This window comes from Schistocerca cancellata, chromosome 3 (assembly GCF_023864275.1).
Source record: "Schistocerca cancellata isolate TAMUIC-IGC-003103 chromosome 3, iqSchCanc2.1, whole genome shotgun sequence".
Classification (NCBI taxonomy): domain Eukaryota; kingdom Metazoa; phylum Arthropoda; class Insecta; order Orthoptera; family Acrididae; genus Schistocerca; species Schistocerca cancellata.
In genome coordinates this window covers 13,948,234-13,965,835 of record NC_064628.1, presented here as the reverse complement: position 1 = coordinate 13,965,835, position 17,602 = coordinate 13,948,234, and the positions used below count along the sequence as shown (strand labels likewise).

The following is a 17,602-nucleotide window of genomic DNA, read 5'->3' as shown; positions in this document are numbered from 1 at the left end:
TTCAGTGTTTATTTGCACTTCATTATCTTCTGTTTCTCCCTTGATCAAATATCCTGGGTAACTTTTGCAGTTAATATCTTTTAAGTCTAATGACTTTTAACAGTTCCCCCCATCTCATAAAACAAAAGTAGGTATAGTCCTGAAAGTTAACATTTTTGAAATTTCTGTAACAGTTTCTGCCTCCTGGTAAGTAAAAATGAATTCTCATTTTGGTGATTACATTACTTATAGAATCTGACTTAAAACGAAACTACTTTCCCTGACATCTTATGGTGATTATGGATCTTGTTGCAAGCACAGTCTTCAGTGACCAGTACATATGTTATTCAGTATACAGAAAGCTCTCAATACTCATTCAGAGTTTCTAATGTTTCCGACTTAAAGTGTGAGTGTGAATCTGGGTTATTTCAGTTTATTCCCCCAAACCACCTTCCACTTCTTTATGAGGTGGCTTCCTTGGAATTTGCAGCCACTCTTCTTCACTGGATAGCTGGCTGCTGGAAACCCTCTTCACTTCTTCTCCATCGAATAATGCTAGGTACAGTAATTTTCAGACAGAGTAGACATACAAACTTTGCTTTTCATCTATTAATGATGTATTTGACTTTCATACACAATAAAACTATCACTTTCAACATAAATATATAACTTCTGGTAAGTCCCTCGTACAGTTGAACATCAGAAACAAATTAAATTACAGTTACAAGAAAGTTGGCTTTGATACCATAACTTTTCTTAGCATAAATCAGAAAATAAGTCTTGCCCATAGCAAGGTTACGTCAAGAGTTTTCAGGAGTTCTTTTTCGATTGTCTTTGTTTTAATAACAATAGTCAATGACCCAACAAGCACAGAGCTGCATATAAACTCCATGCTTCTTCCTTACACACTCACTAAATCATCTTTGGATTGCCCAACAGGTACTTGTCGGTGCCGTTTGTCCGTGGCGTATACTTTCTTCCCGCAACTGATTTTAAACCTGCACACACAAACATGTGATGCACAGTAGGTGGGATTCTACCATTCCACACTCATATCCAGAATATCGTGTGTTCGAGACAGTAGAAGGCTGAGTGGTTCTAGAATTTACACAGAAATTCTCAAATCACCACAAGTTATATACAATTTCGTTTCTTTGCTTGTGCAATGCTCCATGGTAAACATCAGGCAGCTACTAATGAATAAATTGCAACTCACTTTTTTAACATGCTGAGCCTTGAACAAGTTCCGTACAATAAGTATTATCATCAAAAATCTAAAGTATTGTATTCTTTTTGCAGCATTTCCTGCTGGAATATTGCAGCCTCCTTTCTATGGTCTTGGTCTTGAGTAAGTATAAACATGCGCAAGGAATTTTCTTACATCCTGTTGCAAAAATATGGTAAATGTAATGAACTATAACTTTCAGTCTTATCTGAATTTGAATAATAATGTATCTGATAAAAATTTAAGTTTCACATAATGTAACATGACATGTAAATTTTGTAAGTTAATACCCAAAAATACATGGGAACCAAATTTTAAACTGTCTGTATCTACAGCAATACACCACAAGTGTACTTCTGGTACTACTAACTGATCCCCCTTCCCCGTTCTATTCGTGAATGGCATGTGGGAAGAATGATTGTTGGAAGGCCTCTGTATTATCTCCAATTTCTCAAATTTTAGCATCATGGTCATTCCATGAGATGTATGTGAGAGGAAGTAATATGTTGTCTGGCTCTTCCTGAAAAGTGCTCTTTCAAAATTTCAGTAGTAAACCTCTCTGTGATGAACAGTGTTGCTTTTTTAGTGTCTGCCACTAGAACATTTTGAGCATCTCTGTAATACTCTCACACCAACTAAATGATCCCATGAGAAAACATGCTACTCTTTGTTGGGTCTTATCTCTCTCTTCCCTCAGCCCTACTTGGTAAGGGTCGCAGATTGATGAAAAGTACTCAGAAATCTGTCAAACAAGTGTCTTGTATGCCGCTTCTCTCATGGGTGATCTACACTTCCTTAAGATTCTTCTTATGAATTTTGGCATCTGTTTATCCCACTACTTATTTTGTGTAGTCATTCCACTTGAGATCACTCTGTATAGTGATAAGTGAAAATAAATCTTCAAAAAGTTAGGGGAAAGGGTACAAGACTGAAAATGTTGCATTAGCACAGATGCAGTGGTTGTGACTTTCGAAGACTTTGGTTCAAATTCCCATTTGGCTATAAAGGGTTACGTTTTGTGTTGTTTATCCAAATCACTGAAGACAAGTGTTGGAATGCTTCCTTTTAAGTCAAACAATGGAAAATCCAGGATGGAATGTAAAAATACCAGAGATCCTACCTGCTGACAAAGGCCCGCATCTCGTGGTCGTGCGGTAGCGTTCTCGCTTCCCACGCCCGGGTTCCCGGGTTCGATTCCCGGCGGGGTCAGAGATTTTCTCTGCCTCGTGATGGCTGGGTGTTGTGTGCTGTCCTTAGGTTAGTTAGGTTTAAGTAGTTCTAAGTTCTAGGGGACTTATGACCACAGCAGTTGAGTCCCATAGTGCTCAGAGCCATTTTTGCTGACAAAGGCTCCACCACCGCTGTTTTGAACCGCAAGGATTATGTGGCAGAAGGACTCCATCAGCTGTCAGATACTTACACCTACAAACCATTCCACAGTGATCCCATTCCAGTAATCCAGCAGGATCTCCAGTCACTACTCAAATCCTTAGGCCCATCCCAGAACCTCTCTCCAGAGTCCATCTCTTTACTTACCCCTACCACTCCCCACACTCCCACCTTCTACATGTTTCCTAAAGTCTATAAACCCAACCACCCTGGAAGCCCCATTGTGGCCAGTTACTGTGCCCCCACTGAGAGAATCTTTGCTCTCGTAGACCAACACTTTCAACCTATTACCCGGAACCTATCCTCCTATAAGTTCCTGTCCCTGTACCACACGATGCCCTGCTCGTCACTATTGATGCCACCTCCCTGTCCACCAACATTCCTAATGCCCATGGCATTACTGCTATCGAACACTACCTTTCCAGATGCCCTATTGATTCCAAACCACCAATCTCCTTCCTAGTCTCCATGACCAACTATATCCTCACCCACAATTACTTATCCTTTGAAGGCATTACCTACAAACAAATCCATGGTATGGCTATGGGCACCGGCATGGCACCATCCTTTGCTAACCTATTCATGGGCCATCTAGAGAAATCCTTCCTAAAAACCCAGAATCCTAAACCCCTCATCTGGTTCAGATCCATTGATGACATCTGGATTGAAGGTGAGGACACCTTATTCGCATTCCTCCAGAACCTCAACAACTTCTCCCCCATTTGCTTCACCTGGTCCTACTCAGCCCAACAAGCCACCTTCCTAGGTGTTGACCTTCACCTCAGAGATGGCTACATCAGTACCTCCATCCATATCAAACCTACTAACCACCAGCAATACCTCCACTTCCCCAGCTGCCACCCATTCCATACCAAGAAGTCCCTTCCGTACAGCCTAGCCATCCAAGGTCGTCGCATCTGCAGTAACCAGCAGTCTCTTTCAAAATATACCAAGGATCTCATTGAAGTCTTTACTGACCATAATTATCATCCCATCCTTGTACAAAAACAAATCTCCCTTGCCTTATCTTCCCAGTCTCCCACCACCTCCCAAAGTCCCACAGTCCAGCCACAATGGAGCATTCGCCTCATAACTCAGTACCATCCGGGACTGGAGCAACTTAATTATATTCTCCGCCAGGGTTTTGATTACCTCTCCTCATGCCATGAAATGAGAAATGTCCTGCCCACTATCCTTCCCACCCCTCCTACCGTGGTATTCTGCCGTCCACCGAACCTACACAATATACTCATCCATCCTTACACAACCCCTGCTCCCAATCCCTTACCTCATGGCTCATACCCCTGTAATAGACCTAGATGCAAGACCTGTCCCATACATCCTCCTACCGCCACCTACTCCAGTCCAGTCACTAAGATCACCTATCCCATCAAAGGCAGGGCTGCCTGTGAAACCAGTCATGTGATTTACAAGCTAAGCTGCAACCTCTGTGCTGCATTCTATGTAGGCATGACAACCAACAAGCTGTCTGTCCGCATGAACGGCCACCGACAAACTGTGACCAAAAAATAAGTGGAGCACCCTGTTGCTGAACATGCTGCCAAACATGATATCCCTCATCTCAATGACTGCTTCACAGCCTGTGCATATGGATCCTTCCCACCAACACCAGCTTTTCTGAATTGCGCAGGTGGGAACTTTCCCTGCAATACATCCTACGTTCCCGTAACCCTCCTGGCCTCGACCTTCATTAGTCACTGACCTCACCCATCCAGCCTCCTCCCTGTTCCCATTCCAGCACTACACAGCCATCATTTCACCACCACACCCAGTCTTTTAATTTCTTTTTATTTCTCTCCTTTCCACTACTTATCTCCTCTCCCTTCCGCACCTTCTCTCCTGCCCTCTGTCTAAACTGCAACACTTCAGTGTTTGCCACTCCCACCATACTATCCCTCCCCCTCCCCGCCCAGCCACTCCCATCATGCACTCGTGCTGCTGTGTGCAGTGTGGTTTCAGCTCTCTGAGGCTGCAGATATGTGAGCAAGTTGCGATTGCGCGCATGACACATTAAAAGTGTGTACTGAACCAAACTTTGCAGATAGTGGTTTCCATTTACGTGATCCACACACAGTGCATAACATGCTTTCACATCTTCAGTGGTGTCAGTACTTCTTTTTTACTTTCCAAACTGGAGTCCATGCACACAATTTTAATCTGCCAAAAAGTTTTGCAAAATTGTACACTCAGCTGATGAGCGAAAGATTTTTTCCAGAAACAACTGATATGGTAATGCTTTTGCTTCACTCGCTGCATGTAGTTTTTAAATTAAGATTATATTGACTCTTTAGAATGCTGTGTGAATGGTAAAAAAACACAATAATTTAAATATCCAGCCGTGAGAAAATGATTATGTCAAAAGTTAAGATTCTAATGTTATGCCACATCGCAGAAACAAGCCGTGTAGTTTTATCATTACTAATTTATCAATTATCTTTACAATATGCTGCAATTCAGTTTCTGCTATTTTTCTTTGCAGGTCACTAAATTATGGAGCTATTGGAGCAATTATGGGGCATGAATTAACTCATGGCTTTGATGATCAAGGTAAGCATCAAGATCAACACACTCTAGATCATTATTTTCACAAATAATTTTCTCAAAATGTATATTCCACTGTTATAAATTACAATAACATAAATCCCAGGGAGAAAATAATAAACAGTAGCGTAATAATAATCATCCATTCCATCATAAATTATAGGTGTTACGTACGTGCACTTAAAAGATCAGACAGACAATCTAGATACAAACTTTTACTTTTCACACACACACACACACACACACACACAGTCATCTCAAAGTTCACCTCTGTGACCTTGGAAACTCTTATTGTTTGTGAGTGATTGTCCAGTCAAATTGGTTTGAGAGACAGGTGGGAGGATTGTGGCAGTGGGTATGCAAGAAGGGTATTAAGGAGAGATAGAAGGAACGTGGTAGGAAGCAGAAGATCAACAGATGGAAAGAAAGAAAGCTCTCTGTAGTAGTAGCAAAATGTGGATTACTGCTGTTTATTAGTAGAACAAAGAGGATGGAGAGAGGGGGGGGGGGGGGGGGGGGAGGAGGAGGAGGAGGGACTAGTGGAGTTAAAAGTTGGAATGGGAGAGAATCATGATGGAGTAGGACAAGAGAGGAAAAGATGAAGACAGTAAAATGAGAAGTAAAGGAGAGAGAAGAGTGTGTTTTGAGAATGAGAACTAGTGGAGATTTTGATGATGAGTTTTTCATGAAAGGAGCCTCACCTTTAAAAGCAACAGTATCACTCCCTCTCCCTCTACTGCTTTCTACCGATATGGGTATTAATTCAAATTTTTGCCTCTGTCATGACAGCTACCCATCACCTTCTCTCCTGCCCCCCCCCCCCCCCCCCACCAGTTCCTTACCCCTCCTTGTCCACATAGGCCTCAACCCCCCCTCTCCCAGCCACCAACCCATTCTACAATCATTTACCCTCTGTATCCAGTCATCTCACTTCTGAATTACAACTGACAGACTGTAGCTACTGTCATGGCTGAGGAAATAAATGTAACCGCCTCACCTTTCAAATACATCTTTGTTTTCAACCATCATTCAACAGAATGGTTGCCTGCCTTTGATGTTTATTTTAAGTGCTGTTCATTTCATACAGCTATAAACCTGTGCATTTGATCTACTTGTATTTTTAGTTGTCAATATAAAAGCTATTCTGACTTATTTTGACAAATTCCAAAATATCTTTACAGGGCGTCGTTACGACAAGCATGGAAATTTGAAACAATGGTGGACAGACACAACTCTAACGGAATATGAGAAGCGTGTCAAGTGCATTGTAGACCAGTACAGCCATTATCAAGTTAATGAGATTGGAGATAATTTCACGGTAAGTGTATATAGTTACACAGCTAGTTACTTTCATATTCTCGTTTTATGTAATCATAATGAACATGGTAATGTGGGATCCTGACGTTACTGGCTCACATTTTCTTCATCAAAGTGCTTTCAGGAATTGCCTCACACACACACACACACACATACACATAAACCAGTACCTTCCACACTTCTAGTTTCTGTCTGATCTCCCCTTATATCTGACTTACAGCTGCCCTTTCTGTTGCTACTGATTCTGATTTCAGGTTTTCTAATTTTAACTGTTGCTTAAGCTTCCTTTTGAGGGTGCTGCTGTAGCATATACAGGGTGTTACAAAAAGGTACAGCCAAACTTTCAGGAAACAATCCTCACACACAAATAAAGAAAAGATGTTATGTGGACATGTGTCTGGAAGCGCTTAATTTCCATGTTAGAGCTCATTTTAGTTTCGTCAGTATGTACTGTACTTCCTCTATTCACCACCAGTTGGCCCAATTGAAGGAAGGTAATGTTGACTTCAGTGCTTGTGTTGACATGCGACTCATTGCTCTACAGTACTAGCATCAAGCACATCAGTACGTAGCATCAACAGGTTAGTGTTCATCACGAACGTGGTTTTGCAGTCAGTGCAATGTTTACAAATGCGGAGTTGGCAGATGCCCATTTGATGTATGGATTAGCACGGGGCAATAGCCGTGGCGCGGTATGTTTGTATCGAGACAGATTTCCAGAACGAAGGTGTCCGACAGGAAGACGTTCGAAGCAATTGATCGGCATCTTAGGGAGCACGGAACATTCCATTCTATGACTCGTGACTGGGGAAGACCTAGAATGATGAGGACACCTGCAATGGACGAGGCAATTCTTCATGCAGTTGACAATAACCCTAATGTCAGCATCAGAGAAGTTGCTGCTGTACAAGGTAATGTTGACCACGTCACTGTATGGAGAGTGCTACGGGAGAACCAGTTGTTTCTGTACCATGTACAGCGTGTGCAGGCACTATCAGCAGCTGACTGGCCTCCACGGGTACACTTCTGCGAATGGTTCATCCAACAATGTGTCAATCCCCATTTCAGTGCAAATGTTCTCTTTGCGGATGAGGCTTCATTCCAACATGATCAAATTGTAAATTTTCACAATCAACATGTGTGGGCTGACGAGAATCCGCACATAATTGTGCAATCACGTCGTCAACATAGATTTTCTGTGAATGTTTGGGCAGGCATTGTTGGTGATGTCTTGATTGGGCCCCATGTTCTTCCACCTACGCTCAATGGAGCACGTTATCATGATTTCATACGGAATACTCTACCTGTGCTGCTAGAACATGTGCCTTTACAAGTACGACACAACATGTGATTCATGCACGATGGAGCTCCTGCACATTTCTGTCGAAGTGTTCGTATGCTTCTCCACAACAGATTCGGTGACCGATGGATTGGTAGAGGCGGACCAATTCCATGGCCTCCACGCTCTCCTGACGTCAACCCTCTTGACTTGCATTTATGGGGGCATTTGAAAGCTCTTGTCTACGCAACCCCGGTACCAAATGTAGAGACTCATTGTGGACGGCTGTGATACAATACGCCATTCTCCAGGGCTGTATCAGCGCATCAGAGATTCCATGCGACGGAGGGTGGATGCATGTATCCTCGCTAACGGAGGACATTTTGAACATTTCCTGGAACAAAGTGTTTGAAGTCACGCTGGTACGCTCTGTTGCTGTGTGTTTCCACTCCATGATTAATGTGATTTGAAGAGAAGTAATAAAATGAGCTCTAACATGGAGAGTAAGTGTTTCCGGACACATGTCCACATAACATATTTTCTTTCTTTGTGTGTGAGGAATGTTTCCTGAAAGTTTGGCCGTACCTTTTTGTAACACCCTGTATAAGTGTACCATGACTCCAATGTGGGTATATGAGCACCAACAGGTAGGCAAGGGATTAGTGTGGCATTTGTGTCTTTCTAATGTGCGTGCAGTAAATGTGAAAACATGAGTTATGACAAAATTTTTACCATACACATCCAAATGGGACCAAGATGCTGTTATTCTTTTCTTGGATACCAAAGGACAAACACCAATAGATATGTCAATCAGGGAGCAGTTATAGGGCAGCATGTCATCAAAAACCACAATTGTGGAATGACGCTTGGCAAGATGTTTTGCTGCTACATGTTAATGCGTGCCCCGTATCACAAATGTAGTAACTCAAAAGTTACACTAACTCCAGTGGGAGACACTCGAGCACTCACCCTATAGTCCTGATCTCTCCCCACGTGATTATCACATCTTTGGTCCCTTAACCCTCGAGTGGGCGTGCCTGTGTATCAAGTCCACCGACCAAAAGTAAAATGATTTTGTGTGGTTCCATTTTTGTTTCACAACTTCAAGCCTATACCTATTCCTTCAGTATTGCTTCAGGTAACACAGCGATAAATTGTGTTGTCATACGTCCGAGTGAGCGGTAGTAATATAAAACACAAAGCAAGCTAGGCGAGAAAAAAATTACGATCAGTTCAAAAAAATGACCCCAGTTACAAACCAGCAACATAATCCCACATTGAAGCAGTTGTCTATGAGATAATTAAGTGATCCAATAAGCAGATGCCCGAGATCTGGTGCAACTGCACTGCTTAATGCTCCAAATGCGTCATTACTGTCTCTTTAACACCTGTCTTTGGCAAAAGAGAGTTATAGTGAAAATTTATTTCATTATTGTTTAATAAAACAGCAGATTGACTCATATTATGTAAGTTTATTTTCTCCTTGTTTAAATAAACTAAGATTAAACTGTGATTTTGAGCATATTTGACTTGCCTTGGTAACGTAAGGAAACCTATTGTTTTCATGTGTACAAAGTGTGCCACAGGCCCGCTCGTGTTGTGAAAAACGGCGCACCCGCTCGAGGGTTAAAAAAGATTTTGAAAGGTCTACAGTTTTTGTTAGGTGAGGATGTGCAGTAGGTAGTTACACACTTCTTTATGCCGCAGGGCACGGTGTTTTCCCAAATGGCTATCTTCAGCCTAGTGCGTTGGTGGGATGATTGCTTAAATTCTCAAAGTGATTTTGCCTGATTGTCATACTGATTCTGGACTGTATGGCCTTCAAATGGAAACTTTTTGATTGTCCCATATATTTCATCGACAGTTTATGCTCTCATAGTGTCCTGCTGTGTTTTAATTGGCATAGGACCTTCAGTGACTTTTCTACTTATAGTCTTGTTTCCTCCAACTCCTTTCTCTCTTCTTATAGAAGAGGGAACCTCTGGCTCCAAAAGCTAACGTTCTCCTTCATTTAAGTATGTGCCACCTGCTACTGCTGATGCTACTTGGTAGACAGCAAATATTTCAATCTTTGAGTATTCATTTCATTTACATTTGTGATATATACAACACAAATAAGTAATTACTTGTTCTTCATAAGATTTATCTTATGCTGTCGTATACATTGGCACTCAACAGCTGACATAGCAATGCAGAAAGAGCACAGGCATAAAAATAACTAATCCTAACATGAGAAATGACAAAAGTTACCATCATACTGAACAGATTAAATTAAATTATTACTAATAAGAATGTCATTGTAGTTAGAGCTCAGTACATGTATCACTTATTACAGTGTAAAACAAGTTCCTAAGCTATATCATATGCACTTTGTTGTAAGTGATAAATGGTGTCTTTTGTAGGTTAATGGTATCAATACTCAAGGTGAAAACATTGCTGACAATGGAGGCATCAGAGAAGCATTAAGAGCGTATCAAAAGTTTCAAGCAAGGCATGGTAATCAAACTGAATTATTGCTTCCTGGCTTGTCACAGTATTCACCAGAGCAGCTGTTCTACATCGGTTTTGCACATGTAAGTATTATTGTATATATGGGGATTACATTGTTTAAAAGATTAGGATACAATGATAAATAATCCAGGTTCCTTTGAAAATACAACATAATAAATTTTATTTTCCCCTGCAGGGTAGGATGAATAGACAGACAATTTTCTTGTAGTAACATGTATCATGATCACATGGAAGATCTTACTGGCAAATTCCCTTTCCAGTCAAAATATTATGTATGTGATGATTAAAAACATGCCTGGTTTGAAACAAAAGTGAATTACCCTGGTGCAATAATTTAAACTACTATTTTTTTTTCATCTGGTAGATTTTAAGAACATAGATGTAATTCTCACAATACAAAAGCTATGTGACTGTAAGCAGTTCCTCAGAGTCTGACAAAACTCTGTATAATGTAATGTTATGTGACCAAGTTGTAGACATAAAAGTCGAGGAGTTTTGAATATCCATGCAACTAAATGGTGTGATTTCACTGAAGCATGCTGCCATCATGTGAAATTTTAGTTACATGAATGACCCAGTTATAGTGTCAAATTAAGAAGGCTCATTTGGAAATAACAGCTGCTAGGTCTTGCACTAATTTCCAGTTCACCCAATGAGAGCTACCAACACTGCAAGAATTTTCAGTAATAAGTCATTTGTTGACAATGATTCTTTCTCTTCTGAGCAGATTTTCAGCACCCAGAGCTGGCGATTTTTTTCTTTTTAATTCATCAGTGGCAATCAAAGTATTATACAGACATGTTTATCTCGCAGCATTTTTTCTCTCTTTGTTCTTGTGCCCTCTCTTCAAACATACATCCTCAGAATGAAAGATCTCATTTATATTTCATCTGCCATTATCATACACATGTGATTTGTATTACTTCTGTACTAGGCAGCAGGTGTGAGGTATATATCAGATTCCCCCTCCCCCGAGCGCACCTTCCGCCGTCTGCGATGCGGGCGCTCTCTCGGCCATCCGCGCCGAGGTTCAATACCCGGCTTGTGGCCCAGCGTCTGGGTGTTCCCTCGTAGGTCCGTGCCCAGGGAAGTTGCCGGCGGCATTTTGGAGGTTCCTCCCCCTGCCCTTGAAGTCAGTACATTCTGGGATATTCTTAAGAGGTGTTCCTATGTTCTAGCATACTCACATAAATTCTGAAGGAAATATTGCAACGCTCTTATCAGATACTTACTTACTTTTTTTTTTTGTCATCAGTCTACTGACTGGATTGATGCGGCCCACCACGAATTCCTTTCCTGTGCTAACCTCTTCATCTCAGAGTAGCACTTGCAACCTACGTCCTCAGTTATTTGCTTGACGTATTCCAATCACTGTCTTCCTCTACAGTTTTTGCCCTCTACAGCTCCCTCTAGTACCATGGAAGTCATTCCCTCATGTCTTAGCAGATGTCCTAACATCCCGTCCCTTCTCCTTATCAGTGTTTTCCACATATTCCTTTCCTCTCCGATTCTGCGTAGAACTTCCTCATTCCTTACCTTATCAGTCCACCTAATTTTCAACATTCGTCTATAGCACCACATCTCAAATGCTTCGATTCTCTTCTGTTCCGGTTTTCCCACAGTCCATGTTTCACTACCATACAATGCTGTACACCAGACGTACATCCTCAGAAATTTCTTCCTCAAATTAAGGCCGGTATTTGATATTAGTAGACTTCTCTTGGGCAGAAATGCCTTTTTTGCCATAGTGAGTCTGCTTTTGATGTCCTCCTTTCTCCGACCGTCATTGGTTATTTTACTGCCTAGGTAGCAGAATTCCTTACCTTCATTGACTTCGTGACCATCAATCCTGATGCTAAGTTTCTCGCTGTTCTCATTTCTACTACTTCTCATTACCTTCGTCTTTCTCCATTTACTCTCAAACCATACTGTGTACTCATTAGACTTCATTCCGTTCAGCAGATCATTTAATTCTTCTTCACTTTCACTCAGGATAGAAATGTCATCAGCGATTCGTATCATTGATATCCTTTCATCTTGTATTTTCATTCCACTCCTGAACCTTTCTTTTATTTCCATCATTGTTTCCTCGATGTACAGATTGAAGAGTAGGGGCGAAAGGCTACAGCCTTGTCTTACACCCTTCTTAATACGAGCACTACGTTCTTGATCGTCCACTCTTATTATTCCCTCTTGGTTGTTGTACATATTGTATATGACCCGTCTCTCCCTATAGCTTACTCCTACTTTTTTCAGAATCTCGAACAGCTTGCACCATTTTATATTGTCAAACGCTTTTTCCAGGTCGACAAATCCTATGAAAGTGTCTTGATTTTTCTTTAGCCTTGCTTCCATTATTAGCCATAACGTCAGAATTGCCTCTCTCGTCCCTTTACTTTTCCTAAAGCCAAACTGATTGTCACCTAGCGCATTCTCAATTTTCTTTTCCATTCTTCTGTATATTATACTTGTAAGCAGCTTCGATGCATGAGCTGTTAAGCTGATTGTGCGATAATTCTCGCACTTGTCAGCTCTTGCCGTCTTCGGAATTCTGTGGATGATGCTTTTCCGAAAGTCAGATGGTATATCGCCAGACTCATATATTCTACACACCAATGTGAATAGTCGTTTTGTTGCCACTTCCCCGAATGATTTTAGAAATTCTGATGGAATGTTATCTATCCCTTCTGCCTAATTTGACCGTAAGTCCTTCAGAGCTCTTTTAAATTCCGATTCTAATACTGGATCCCCTATCTCTTCTAAATCAACTCCTGTTTCTTCTTCTATCACATCAGACAAATCTTCACCCTCATAGAGGCTTTCAATGTATTCTTTCCAGCTATATACTCTCTCCTCTGCATTTAACAGTGGAATTCCCATTGCACTCTTAATGTTACCACCATTGCTTTTAATGTCACCAAAGGTTGTTTTGACTTTCCTGTATGCTGAGTCTGTCCTTCCGACAATCATATCTTTTTTGATGTCTTCACATTTTTCCTACAGCCATTTCGTCTTAGCTTCCCTGCACTTCCTATTTATTTCATTCCTCAGCGACTTTTATTTCTGTATTCATGATTTTCCCGGAACGTGTTTGTACTTCCTCCTTTCATCAGTCAACTGAAGTATTTCTTCTGTTACCCATGGTTTCTTCGCAGCTACCTTCTTTGTACCTATGTTTTCCTTCCCAACTTCTGTGATGGCCCTTTTTAGAGATGTCCATTCCTCTTCAACTGTACTGCCTACTGCGCTATTCCTTATTGCTGTATCTATAGCGTTAGAGAACTTCAAACGTATCTCGTCATTCCTTAGTACTTCCGTATCCCACTTCTTTGCGTATTGTTTCTTCCTGACTAATGTCTTGAACTTCAGCCTACTCTTCATCACTACTATATTGTGACCTGAGTCTATATCTGCTCCTGGGTATGCCTTACAATCCAGTATCTGATTTCAGAATCTCTGTCTGACCATGATGTAATCTAATTGAAATCTTTCCGTATCTCCCGGCCCTTTCCAAGTATACCTCCTCCTCTTGTGATTACTACACAACCATATAGACTTTCATTATGAAAATACCATACCAAAGCTCCTAAATCAGTTTTAGACCTTTCAATTTTGATAGTTTTTTTGTTCACTAAAGGCATTACGTTGGCTCTGGTTTTATCTTCCAAGGTAAGCAGCAGGTATAAGAAGTGGGCTGCTATTTAACTGTCTTTTAAAAAACATGGACTTTTTCATATAATAAAGAGGAACAGGATCTTTTTACACCTCCTACATTAAGCCCATACACTGAAGCAACATTGAGTGAAGTACATTATGACACATACTTATTTTTATACTCTTAGTACTTAATAATCTTTCTTTTTGCAGATGTGGTGTGGAAATTCAACTAAAGGAGCACTCAAGTCACGGGTAGTTGAAGGAGTGCACAGTCCAAACAGGTATCGAGTGATTGGCACACTGTCAAATTCTGAAGATTTTTCAAAGGCCTGGAACTGTAAGCCAGGAAGCCCAATGAACCCTGAGAAAAAGTGTGTTTTATGGTGAATCAGTTCAATTGTGTCTTACTAAAAGTTGCTGCCAAAAAGGAGCCTCTGATACCAGTGACAGTGATGTAATGTTGTGTTTAGTGTATGTGACAATATGTGCATCTATAAATGTGCTCAGATATATGTATGCTTCATGGTACTGGTACAAACAACCAGTGCTGCATGGAGAAATTAAAACTGCAGTTCTGAGAGAACATCAGGAAGCATATCTCAGGTTCTACTGAAGAACATTATTCAGTTTCAGTGGTTCAAATGAAACAAAATATATCACTATCAAGTCACAATTATGGTGTCATAAGGCTTACGTGAAATCAAGCACAGATTTTCTAAAATTGTTTGATTTTTGTATTCTTACTCCAATCAAGTGAGATTGAAACTGATGTGCAAACCCAGATTTAGAAGCTTTCAAGATTGTTGAATGTGACAGAGGTAGAACATAAAAAGTTGATCTGCAGTTTGGAAGCAGTAATTGTGATGAGTGTGTGAGTAACTGTAAAAAATGTATGGTTGGTAACAACAAAGAGTGAATATGTAATCATGAAAAAATATTTTGAGCAATCTCGTACTATTGTGTAACAGACTCAAAGGCAGCTGAAAAAGAGAAAAGACGGATGAAAAACTGAATGCACAATTATTTTCAAACGGAGTTGTGGCATACTGGGGAAAAAAAATACTTTACTGATAAAGAAGTGGGTGCACAAGAAATCTTGCTAATGTAATATACAGAAGTATGATGTGTAAAGAATATCAGGCAGTGTCTGAATTAAATGGCAGTTATAAATTAAGTCATTACCCATGAAATTATGATTATTGTATGTATTTTCAGAGCAACATGATGTGTATCACCCAACAACAACAGAGGAGATCACATCATTTCCACTAACAAGGATGTAACAAATGAGATAATAATCATCCAAAGATTGAATATTTTATTCCACTTCTTTTGTAAGTCATCAGTTCTGTGCCGTAAATTAAAAACTATGACTGCATTTGTTCTCAAAGAAGTACTGAAAATTACATTGCAGCAAATTGTCGCAGATATTTGTAAAACCCTATTCCGAAATTCATCACTCAAATCAGTATCTGTGCCCTTGACAAGTGCATCCATAGTACAACTTCTGACATTCAATGTCTTATCAAAAATCTTTGGTTTGGAAAATGTATAAACAGATGTTGGTCAATTTTAGTAAGAAAGATACAAATGTTACTACAATCCCAATTCAATAAATTTCAGTTAAATGCATTATGCAACCAGAACTGGGGACACGCGATAGATGGATTGTTTCATCAATTTTCTTTTGCACCCATTTAGAACCAACTTCCTGCATCAGGAGAGACAAAAGTTCTCATTCATTACAATATTTAAGTCATTAGTTCCAACAGCACTGTTTTCTTTTTCTTGAGCTATGAGAGGTTCTTTAACCTTGCTTAATTATACATAATTAGTGATTACTTTTCATATATTCCCCTCTGCTAACTGAAAGAATTTTTCAATGTTAAACCCCTGTTAATCTGAAATTTGTGAGCAACTAATCAATTGGGGGAGGGGGGGGGGGATATGGAATGTGCAATGCATTATAATACTGGCCACCCTTAAGGAAACATTCAAAAGCAAGCTTCGATTCAGCTCTCGATGTGCAGTAGTTACAAATACGGATTTTGATTTCAAGAACAGGACATACATTTATCTGCCAATTTTGAAAATATTTTATTTCAGATTATTGTTAACAAAAAAGATCATTTCCAAAAGTTTCTTCTCAGTGCCATTTTCAAAAATACTCCATGACTATCTGCTGCAATGACTTAACTATATGTACTTACAAGGCAGTCTATGGAGCACTGATATGACTGTTGTGTAAGTTTCTCTTGCTGTTCCAAGCCACAAATGTAACAGGCAACTATGAAGGTCTACAAGAGAATTATAAGAAAACCTCAACAGTCTGTACATACCATCTTAGAAACGAAACATATGAAATACTTGACAGCAACATAGACGTATACTTTTTGTACTACAAATGTTTCTGTGACAATGCATGGGTTTTTTCCCTGCAACTTTCAACCTGTTGGATTATAACATAAGTACAAAATGAAACAGAACACTCATGAGCTATTGGTTTAGCCTGATTAAAAACTAAATGCTGTTATTTTTCCTTTTGATCTCATGGTAACTACAAGTGTTCATCACAAATGAATAAGTAAATACCATAGATCTCTAGAGTATCACAATCATTATTTATTTTTAAAGTTATCATCACATCATGATGTATGTGAACAAATTGTGAAATACATTTCATATGTAACTATAAAAAGAAAAAAAAAAGTTCTTTCATTTATTTGTATATCTTCCATTAACATAATGCCACAATTCCTTTTCCCAAATCAGTAACAGTTTGTGTGTGTTTATCATTTCTGCATCCAAATATCAGCAGCTGTTGAAACAAAGTGTGTAAAAATGGGAAAGAATATTAATGTTTCAGTGCTTCACCAACAAACATCATTAATGTAATCTGAGGAGATGGAGTATAGGAATAGGCTTTGGCATATGATACGGTCTTACTCAAGTCTGGATTTATCGTTAAGTAGGAGTGGGAGTGGGAGGGCTAGGCCAAGTTCCAAGGGATCGAGCAATACAGCCTCCGACAGAGGTAGCGAGTGGCACGCCTCAGAATAGGCAACGCCCTCAACCCAAATACGCGCCCAAGGTACGGGGTACAGGATCACGGGAGGGTGCGGAACATCAGAAACCAATGTCGGCCTCGCAATGATCATAAGTACAGACGTTTCTTGTCTTCCCAAACCGTAAGCCGGAAAAAGGTATATAAAAGTATATACCAAAATTATGGTCACTATGCAATCAAACCAACAACCGGGGCACAATTCTCAATAATGATAGTTTAATTCTCCCCATGAACCATGGACCTTGCCGTTGGTGGGGAGGCTTGAGTGCCTCAACGATACAGATAGCCGTACCGTAGGTGCGACCACAACGGAGGGGTATCTGTTGACAGGCCAGACAAACGTGTGGTTCCTGAAGAGGGGCAGCAGCCTTTTCAGTAGTTGCAGGGACAACAGTCTGGATGATTGACTGATCTGGCCCTGAAACACTAACCAAAATGGCCTTGCTATTCTGGTACTGTGAACGGCTGAAAGCAAGGGGAAACTACAGCCGTAATTTTTCCCGAGGGCATGCAGCCTTACTGTATTATTAAATGATGATGGCGTCCTCTTGGGTAAAATATTCCGGAGGTAAAATAGTCCCCCATTCGGATCTCCGGGCGGGGACTAATGAGGACG

The 17,602-nt window shown here is 40.3% G+C and overlaps 1 protein-coding gene across 1 annotated transcript in view; it reads left to right on the top strand.

Moving 5' to 3' along the window:
- Positions 1 to 16,587, top strand: part of LOC126176796 (neprilysin-4-like) — a 796,156-nt gene extending 779,569 nt beyond the window's left edge. Inside the window, exons 16-20 of the mRNA XM_049923974.1 lie at positions 1,279 to 1,327; positions 5,094 to 5,161; positions 6,337 to 6,473; positions 10,154 to 10,324; positions 14,130 to 16,587. Of these exons, the coding sequence (XP_049779931.1) occupies positions 1,279 to 1,327; positions 5,094 to 5,161; positions 6,337 to 6,473; positions 10,154 to 10,324; positions 14,130 to 14,306 (602 nt within the window). The 3' untranslated portion in view covers positions 14,307 to 16,587. The remainder of the gene's footprint in view (positions 1 to 1,278; positions 1,328 to 5,093; positions 5,162 to 6,336; positions 6,474 to 10,153; positions 10,325 to 14,129) is intronic.
- Positions 16,588 to 17,602: the final 1,015 nt, after the last annotated feature.